The following is a 10,441-nucleotide window of genomic DNA, read 5'->3' as shown; positions in this document are numbered from 1 at the left end:
TCTCTGCAGCTTCTGTCAACGGGAAAAAGAATCACTTATACACTTACTCTGGACTTGCACCGTAACTTCCCTTTTAGGGAAGCTTTTGAGCCGGATGGCTGATTCGTAAGAAAGCTTTTCCTACGCTTAACATGACACCATCATTAGTTGACGACCTAAAGCCTCAGTTACTGCAAAACAAGTATCACTACTTTCTATTTTTAGTCGCGAGGTATTACATTTGGACCTGTAGAACACGCAGTCAATGTCCTAGAATAGAAGGCTTCCATCCTTTTCCTCTCACAATACAATCTCACAATCTGTAAGCGAAAGAATCTAATTACTTTATGTGCTGCAAAGGAGTTTTTATTTGTTATTTTGTCATTTATCCTAATTCTATAAACATTGTAATTATGTACCTTTGTTGACAGAAGTTCTGTAACTAAACACCGTATTTTATGTAATTAAAATGTAATGTGTAATGTATAAATAAAATTTAAAATAATAATAATAATAATAATAATAATAACGTTAAAGTTCTGGAACGAGAAAGGATACGAAAGTCTTGGAAAAACAGCGCAAAATTTAAGGGATAAATTAGCACATCTAGAAAAAACTTGTAAGGTGAGCACACTACGCATACCAAATGAGCTCCAAGAACAAAGAGAAACCATTTAACAAAGACCAAACAATAGAGAGACAGAAACCGAAGATCAACCAAGCGAACAACAACAAGGACGATTGAAGATCTTAGTTATGCAAGCAGCCAAGTGTATCTATGATGACAATGTGAAAGACACAGGGTCTATGAATAAGCGGGATGTAAACACCTTTATTAAAAAGAAAACTACATCAAGAAAACAGCCATAGTCGTCTACAATACGTTGCAAATCAAATCAAAAAAGCCGGTTATCTGACCCACTCCAGTACCTTTGGGAATACAACAGTTCAATCTACTCTGTTGTTAAAGCATGGAAATCAATTCACACCAAAGAAAGGAACGACGATAAACAAAAGAAATCTAGCGGGAGAACGCGATGGATGGTAACATGGCAAGAAAAATGAACAATCTTCGAAAACAAATTTCTCCTATATGCGAAGAACTGAAGAGGATACGCGACAATTGTCAACTAAACGTCGAAAACGAAGAAAAATCGATCCTGGATGATCAAAGAAATTAAAGGAAGAATAACCATCGCAAGCTTGACAACTTTAAAGGAAAGAAAGATTATCACCATCCGAGCCCTGAAAAGACAGAAGGAAAGAAAGAAGACATGAAAGATTGAAGACCAACCAGTGGTTTGATGTAGATAAAGGTTCGTTCTACAGCCATTTATAATTAAACAACATCATCAAATCAACGGAAACAAACCAACACCCACAGTATATAGATAAAAAAAGCCACATTCAGCTAATCAAGAAAACAACCCCACTACAACAATAACAAGAGAATAATTTGAAGAATTCTGCAGACCAATATGGGAGAGTGCAAGCGAAGTACCTATTGAAGCAGATGGGATAAAGGATACTGGAACAGCCCTTAAACAAAAAATTAAAAACCCAAGTGGACCTATAATGATAACTAAAGAAATAATCGCCAACAGCATTAAAAACAAAAGAAACTGGTCTTCGCCAGGTAAAGATAAAAGCACCAACTATTGGATAAAAAGAATGAATACCTTTCATAGAGACATCGCAACGGCACTGAACAACATACTTACAGACAGACTAGATGTACTAGCGTGGCTTACCATAGGAAAAAGTGTTATGATTCCGAAGAAGGATAACCCATCCACTTCTTACCACCGACCAATAACCTGTTTAAACACCTTATACAAGCTCATCACGTCAGTGATTGACCACCAACTTGAAGTACACGAGGACAAGAACAATCTAATGCAAATCGACCAAAGAAGAGGCAACGTAAAATCAATGGGCACTATAGATAACCTGCCGTTTGATAAGATGATATTAGAAGACGCCCACTTCCCCAAGAAGAACCTATCCTGTACCTGGGGAGATGTAAAAAAGGCATTCGACTCGGTCTCACACCAGCGGATCTCCAAAACTCTTGAAATGCATGGCATAAATGCAGACCTCATCAACCTGGAAGTAACTACTAACAAGGGCAAAGGAACCATTGGCCCCGTCAAAGTCAACAAGGGAATTCTACAAGGCGACTCTTTTTGTGTGCGACTTTTCACTCTATCACTTAACCCAATTGCATGGTACCATAGGAGTACGGAAGGATATAAAGTATCACACGCCCTGAAAAAGAAGAAAGTAATTTAAGATCCATATTTAAAGATGCCAAGAAGTACACAGAAGAACTGAGCATAGAGTGTGATTTTGATGATAGCACTACGATCTCGAGAAAAGGTGACAAATTAATGCGTGTAACCGATAAGGAACCACAGCAAGTAAAGAGCATTATAAGCAAGGCGAACACCGACAGACACATGAAAGATATACAAAACCAGCCCTGGGTTGGGAAATTTGTGACCCAACATTGGAATGGTTCTCAAATATCAAATAATTCATAGGACATCTTTAAACAGTGGAAGAATATTCCAGACATTGTAATGTCACTCGAGACAAGTATCAGACAACAACTACTGAATACAAAGACCTACAGACCCCAGAGGTTATATGAACAAGTAAAAGAACTGTCCTGTCGACTCTGTTCTGAGAAACAGAAGACTGTACATGTACTTTGTAGCTGCTTATCCTGACAAGACAGATGAATCCGACCCAGATTTAATGCTCGTTTCTCCTTGTTCAGAATATTATTCTATTAAGAAGTTGAATAATCCTCTGAAGAAATCTGGCTCTAACTTACTTATTTTCCACTGTAATACTAGAAGTTTATCGAAGAATTTTAATCTCCTTGAAGACATTTTGGATTGTGTAGATTCGCAGCCTGATATATTAGGAATAACTGAAACTAAACTTAATGAATCTTCTGTTTTAAACAACTTAGATTTGAAAGCTTATAAGCTTTTCCGTACTGACTCAAAAACAAATGCGGATGGTACTGCCCTCTATATAGCTAATTCTTTGCAAGCTATCCCTCGTTATGATATAGGTTTTGAAATGGACCAAGTAGAGTCTACATGACGTGAAATTGAAAATGGAAAAAAAAATAAGAAACCTAGTACTGTAGTTGGATGTATATATAGGCACCCTAATAGTAATCTTCTAAATTTTACAGACCAGTTAAATAATATCATCAAATCTATTAATCCTGACATGTGTAACTTTTTTTTAATCGGTGATACCAATATTGACTTTATGAAAGTAAACTCTCATTGCCAACTGAAGAATATCTAGATATGCTATTTTCACATGGTCTTTTACCAATAATTACTAAGCAAACTCGTATAACCAGCCATACTGCTACTCTTATTGACCATATTTAAACCTATTCTTCTCATATTGTGCCTGGTATAGCTACTCTTGATATTTCTGATCACTTGCCTATATTTTACATTGTCAAATCTAATACTGAGAGAGTTAAATTAACGTCATATTGTAGAGATTTCTCAAATTTCAATAATGAAAGCTTTAAACTTGACATTGATCAATTATATTGGTCACTACTCCTCAATCCCTTCAAGGCTCTTAATGAAAAAACCCATGATGCAATTGACGCGATACACTTTGTAGTTGACAAACATGCTCCAATCAAACTGGCCTCGCATGCCAAACAAAAACAGCTGAATAAGCCATGGATCACTAAAGGAATTCTTAAATCTATTAAATTAAAACAGAAGATGTACCGTACACATTTTTTAAGCTATGATTTGAATAGAATTACTGCATACAAAAAATACTCCAACACTTTGTCACATCTTATTAGTGAGAGTAAAAAAGAATATTTTAAATCTCAATGTGCAAGACATAAAAGGAATTTAAAATCTACTTGGAAGCTTATAGGTCAACGTATTAAGGGGAAACCTAAAGGCCAGTTGCAGCCTACTAAGGATTATACATGGCAACAAGACCTACACAAAACCGCTTGATATTGCTGAGCAATTAAACACATATTTGTAAATGTAGGGCCTAATCTTGCTAATAAATTAAATGATGATCCAACTAGAAGTCCTACTCAGTATATAAATTACTCCCCCTCTTCTTCTTTTGTTATGTCTCCATTGTCTGAGCTTCAGGTTTTTACTCTATTTGCAAATCTGGACGAAAATAAATCTTATATAAATATACCTAATAAATTTATCAAAATGGCTGCAAGCTCGTTAGCCTCCCCATTTACGAAAATTTATAACGAATCCATCGAGACAGGAATTGTCCCAGATATATTCAAGAATAACCCCAGTTAAAAAAATGGAAGTGTTTGTGAACCTGGGAATTACAGGCCGATAGCTATTATCTCTTCTTTTAGTAAAGTTTTAGAAAATTTAGTGTATGATCAATTGGCTTCCTTTCTTGAGAAACAAAGTATCCTATTCGAATTTCAATTTGGCTTTAGAAAGGGTCACTCCACCGAGCATGCAATTCTAGAAACTATCTATAGACAATTTTAAAACTGCTCTTGATCACAACATGCTAACATGTGGTATTTTCTTAGATTTGTCCAAGGCCTTTGACACTATTAACCACCAAATCCTTTTATCTAAGATGTTCAAATATGGTGTAAGTGGAACTCCATTCACATGGTTTGCTATCTTAACGGACGTAAACAATATGTAAAAGTTGGTAATGTTGAATCCTCTTTGAAACCTCCCGCGAGGCTCAACTCTTGGACCGTTACTCTTCCTATTATTTGTAAACGACCTACCTAACTCATCGTGTAAACTTAAGTTTAGAATTTTTGCTGATGATACAAATATTTTCTATTCCTCTAAAAATATTAAAGACTTGGAATCAACTACAAATGAAGAACTTGTGAATGTTATAAGGTACTGTACTGTGAATAAGCTATCTATCAACTTTAAAAAGACCAGTTATACGATTATTGCATCACCTAGGAAAAAGGTATCTATTAACGCAACAGCTTGTGATATTCAATAGAGAAGTTTAAGTATTTAGGAGTTTTTATCGATGATACTTTAAAATGGGATACCCACATACAGCATGTTAATAATCGATTAGCAAAGAAGCTGGGTATACTTAACAAGCTTCGCTATTATGTTTCTATTAGTACTCTTAGGCAACTCTATTATAACCTCATCTACCCTTATATTTCATATGGTTTGATCAGTTAGGGAACTGCAAGCCAAAGTCTACTTCAAACTGTAAAAAGAAAACAAAGCAAATGCATTCGGTCCATATTTTTTGCTTCCTAAAGAGCAACTGCTTCCATTTACTATAAACTACTCGAAATTCACTCTTGACAATGTATTCAATTTTAGGATGACATCCTTTATCTATAAACTTAAGCATTTTCCTGATAACACCCCAGGAGGTCTTCATAATTTAATAATACCTGCATCCAGAATTCATAGCTATAACACTAGATATGCCTCAAGAGAAAATTTATACAGACCAGTGTCCAGAACCAATTATGAGGTTTAAAGATGTACACAAATATACCTTATTATATTAAAACTTTACCTTTTCCTTCATTTATTAAACAGTATAAGCGCTACCTCCTTGACAGCCAAATATAATGATGATTGGGAAGGAAGGGAATATGATTATTATATTCCCTTCCTTCCTAATTATTATCATTATTTATTATTTTTTCTTGTGTGTTTGAACTTAATGTAAGACTCCTTAGATGCAACTCATTAATGTAAATAATATTGTATATTTATGTAAATTTGTCAATTTCTTAATTTCTTACTATTAATTTAATTTTTGTCTGTACTGTCTACTTTGCCAGTTCACTTCTATAGATATATATATATATATATATATAAATATATATATATATAAGTATATATAATATATATATTTGTTTGCCTTTCATTTAATTCCTGTGGTAGTGGCCATCTCGAAAGCATTTGCTACTATGGCCACTATGCACTTTTCCACTTTTTCTCACTCAAGTATAATTAGTCTGTTAACTTTTTTCTTGTAATTGTTATGTCCATTATTTATTTTTTGAAATAGTGCATAATAATTAATATATCTCAAATCTCACATATAGCTCAGTCACTATACAAAACTCGACATGGCAAAATGCTTCGACCTGCCTATCATGCTCTTCTTGAAAAAATATGGATTGGATGAATCTGATTCTTCTCCATGGTACATACAGCCTCATCCTCAGCCAAGCAAAAAAACAAACAACGAAGAAAAGATATTATGGGACATCCCATGGCAAGACGGTGCAAACAAGTCAGATATCAGTATATTAGACAAGAAGAACAAAGAATGGTCTCCAGTGGAAGGTACGATATGTACTCCAGCAACAATTGCTGAAAGAACCAAGTACATTAGTTGAGACAGTTGCCAACAGAGCACACTGGCAACGACACTGTTTGCAAGAAAACGTGTTCAAAAAGGACGTTTCCGGACACTCCTCCCTCCCCCACCCTAATCAATGCGGTACGGCTGTTGACAAGGCTCGTAGGAAACAGAAGAAAACACAACATTGTCCCGGGGGTGCGGGGGAGGGGGCCATTTTCGCACCGAGCTTGAAATCGACTCTAAAGGATAAGATTGTCTCAACAATTTTGACGCCGATTGTAGACAAAGAACTGAATATGTTATTTGGGCCGAAGTAGCAAGGTTAACAATTGAACGGTCCCAGAAATGGGTTATTTATTAAATGCAGAATATAGCGTTGTTGAAAGAGCAGATATTAGTTTTATCATACTGAGACTTAAGTACGTGAACAATGAATTTTTGTTTTTTTGTTTTTAGTATATGTAACGTGTATATATACGTACATGTATATATATGTTTTATATTCAAGTCCGCATTGCCTAGGCTGTGCCAGCAATGATGTTGACACTGAATGATTTTACCAATAAAGTCTACCATAATAATAATAATAATAATAATAATAATAATAATAATAATAATAATAATAATGCCTTCTTGACAGGCAGGATCACAAAAAACAACAACAACAAAGCAATAAACACAACCAGTGTATCGTCTCTCATCTAAATGCAGCTTTCTCTTCAAAATATTCAAGTAGACATTTTAGAGCAAAGATAGCACACGTTTATTAACAAATGATAATGTGATGACCTCTGAGATTTAAATGAAATACGAAGATGGACTTCGATCCTTGTTAGTAGTGAAATGGCGTGCACTTCGATTACACCGTACGTCGAATTTCTCACGAATTCACGTCTACAAAGTTTGTCCTCATTGTCGATGCTGTATTGGTATTTTGACGGCTGTTCTTTCCTTTCTTGAGGAGACTGAATCACTATTTGTGCTTGAAACTCTGCATGGGGCAGTGACCACGTCACCATATTGTCTGCACATCTCCAAACTTGAAAACGTTAGGCTAACTTTTTCAAGTTTCCATTGACCGCGCGAGCATGCGCAGACCGTTACAGTGTCCCTTAAAGCAATGAAAAAAAAAAAAAGTCAAAGTTTTTTTCTTTCAAAATGTTCGTCACTTCTTCTCAAAAACTTCTTTTTCAGTATTATTTTCATCCAGACGGAACAAGCGTCGGGGAAAAATATAATTAAAAAGAGATGATCGGTTTTGTCTGTTTTGGGACGCTTGTTCTTGATAGATTAAACCGCAGAACTTGCCAGAAACATTTGCATCTGCCACGCCAGGAATTGCAGCTGATATTGTGACGTCCGTTTTATTGCTTTAAACTACTCAGAGAGAAGGAAAAAAATCATGTAGGAGGGAATCTTTACGTTTTTGGTGACAGAGACCTTTTTCACTGAAAAGGAAGATCAATCTGTGAGGTTGTGATTTCAAATGTAACAGAGTTATTTGAACAAGCCATGATCACAAACATCACATTGTCTTTGCACTTTCGTCTCCAAAGTAACCAAACCGAAAATACGCTCCATTGAAAAGCCAGGTACAATGCCAATGAAACGCAATGTTGGACAAAATCGTGAAGTATTCACACAAAGCAAAGAATGTATATACTGCAACACAAAATAATTGTTAAGGAAATTACAATAATTAATATGTGGAATAAGTATTATTCTACCAACATCGCTACATCTAAATATGAACTCGATTTTTTTTTAAAAATACGAAATTTATTGCTCTATTTAGTTTTTTCTCTACTAATATGCGCCTTAAATTTCGTTCAAATCTTGAAAGCTCTCAGAAGAAATCTCAGATTTGCTTTGGCGGGTAAATTAGAACCGTGAGCAAAACCAGCGTTTGGAAATTATATGCCCTAAAAATGGTACTTGAAAAAAACAAAGATTCTTTTAAGCTCGAGTCTGTCAAAGTAATATATCAGGGTATTATTTTTTTGCTGTTAAACCATGGGAACATCCGATTTCTAAATATTTTTTTGAAAATTACAGTCGCAAAACACTGCTGATGAATAAGGAGAATTTTCTCGCGATAGTTGCTCTGAATTGGTTTTTCCTACTTTCGGAATTATACCCTCATAAACGGAAGATGGTATTATTGGGCGAATAGAACGCGCCTTTTTTCATTATATGGTTTCATTTACAAAAGGTAATTTTTGAAAATAAGTTTTTCCTTTCATTTTAATCTGGTTATAATCACCGCTGGGGCCGTTTATCTTGGTTTACTAGTCTTAAATATTTAAATTGTTACCATTTCCGGAACAAAATTGGAGGAAAAATCCAAAGACCTCGAAAACTGAACCCGTTCAAAGCGTAAATGAATTCTATACATGCAGTAAAAGGCCCTGTTGTAAATCCTGGGGGTTAAAAAATTCCCTAGGGGTTTTGGATGCTCAGGAGCATAAACACCTGTGATAGCATTCTTTTTCAGTCCACGTTTCCTGGCTTAATTACTTGCTGTAGAGCAAGAATGGCTGCACTGCTTTGAAAGCGTGTCAATTCGTATCAAACGCTTTTTGTGTCAAGAAATAATCTGAAAGAAAGCGCCAGGTGCACTATGGCAACACATCAACCACGAGTTGCGGGACACATTTATTTAACGCTTTGATATTCACTGGCTTTACCCGAAGAACGCAAAGCACAATTTTACATGAATAGTTTCACTATTACACGCACTGACAGTGAAACGATTTTTTTGTGGGATTCTTGATCAGCTCAATCACTGTGGTGAAACTAATGGTCTCGTTCAGAAAAATACAATTTTTGCATCAGCAGATGTTTGTACAGACAGGTACCCAGCGCTATATTAAAGATAAGACTGACAGACAACAGATTACATCAATTTCACATTCTCATTAAACAAAATCCGGTCATATAAAACGTATTTTACAGCGTCGTGCAGTGTAGTCAAGTTAAGAAACATTTTTTTATTATTGTGGTAACTCATTGCAGTAAAAGAAATGTGACAAGAGGTTATCCTGCCATCACGAACATGCACTTCTATCGACGATATAAAGTAAGGAAAGCTAAGTGATTTTTCCATCGAAAAATGACAATTAAGAGGATAAACTACAATTCAAATGATTTCGTTTACATGAAAGTAGCTTTGTTATTAGTTTATGCATGAATTGTGAACGTGGCTCTTATCTAAATAAATCCTTGCTGTTCACTCTTTTTTCTAGTTTAGCAATCAAGATACTCCTCATAGTTTGCGATCTGGAAAGCCTGCACGTCTCACAAAAGCTTAAAATTCCGATGACGATCCTTTAAAACGCTTTGAAGTTGCATGGATGCTGATCAGAAATCCTACAAAGATGTTTACTGTTCGGCAGAATTAACTGGTGCTATACATAATGAGCTAATATGCCTTTCAGCTTTGAACATTTTCTTGTCCCTCACCGCATTTTTGGGAAATGCTCTTACCTTGGTTGGTCTTCGTAAAGACAATTCCTTATACCCGCCGTCTAAACGCTTGTTTCGATGCCTAGCGTCAACTGATCTCTGCATTGGTACCATCGTTGGACCATTACATGTTAGTTATTGGATTTCTGCAGTAACCGAGCACTGGGATATTTGTCGATATTTACTGGGTGCAACACTAATAACAGCGAATATGCTGTGTTCAGTGTCTTTGTTAACACTGGCTGCCATCAGTGTGGATAGACTTCTCTCCTTGTTGTTGAATCTTAGGTATAAACAAATGGTAACTTTGAATCGAACGCATGTAACTGTCATTATTTTTTGGTTTGTGTCTGGTGTTGGTTCCATCATGTCACTATGGAATGAATTGGCCTCATCGTGGTATAGCTATGTCATTATACCAGTGTGTCTTCTAACCTCACTTTACTGTTACTCGAGGATTTTCCTAAAATTGAGACATCTTACAAATCAAGTTCAAAAGAATGTTCATGGAAGAGTGTGTCAAACAGCTCCGTTTAATGTGGCACGATACAGAAAGGTGCTGTACACTGCACTGTGGCTACAAATTGCATTGATCTTTTGTTATTCACCTTACATTATAACGGCA

At 35.6% G+C, this 10,441-nt stretch overlaps 2 protein-coding genes across 4 annotated transcripts in view; one reads left to right on the top strand and one right to left on the bottom strand.

Annotated features, from left to right (window-relative positions):
• Positions 1-7,090: 7,090 nt before the first annotated feature.
• LOC138017908 (post-GPI attachment to proteins factor 2-like) overlaps positions 7,091-10,441 on the bottom strand; it is an 11,308-nt gene continuing 7,957 nt past the window's right edge. The window contains exons 5-6 of one of the 3 annotated variants that reach the window (XR_011125953.1): positions 7,774-8,013; positions 7,091-7,462 (exon numbers count right to left, since the gene is read on the bottom strand). Coding sequence is in view for 1 of the 3 variants with exons in the window: in XM_068864916.1 (XP_068721017.1) it covers positions 7,877-8,013 (137 nt within the window). In the remaining 2 variants the exon portion in view is untranslated. Of the gene's footprint in view, positions 8,014-10,441 lie in introns of all 3 variants that reach the window. The other 2 variants (XR_011125952.1, XM_068864916.1) reach the window with 2 other exon arrangements.
• LOC138017907 (adenosine receptor A3-like) overlaps positions 8,020-10,441 on the top strand; it is a 4,115-nt gene continuing 1,693 nt past the window's right edge. The window contains exons 1-2 of the mRNA XM_068864915.1: positions 8,020-9,430; positions 9,597-10,441. The exon at positions 9,597-10,441 is cut by the window's right edge and continues 1,693 nt beyond it. Of these exons, the coding sequence (XP_068721016.1) occupies positions 9,701-10,441 (741 nt within the window). The 5' untranslated portion in view covers positions 8,020-9,430; positions 9,597-9,700. The remainder of the gene's footprint in view (positions 9,431-9,596) is intronic.

This window comes from Montipora capricornis, chromosome 9 (genome assembly GCF_036669925.1).
Source record: "Montipora capricornis isolate CH-2021 chromosome 9, ASM3666992v2, whole genome shotgun sequence".
Lineage (NCBI taxonomy): Eukaryota > Metazoa > Cnidaria > Anthozoa > Scleractinia > Acroporidae > Montipora > Montipora capricornis.
The sequence above is the reverse complement of the archived record's forward strand: the minus strand, read 5'-3'. Positions and strand labels throughout refer to the sequence as shown.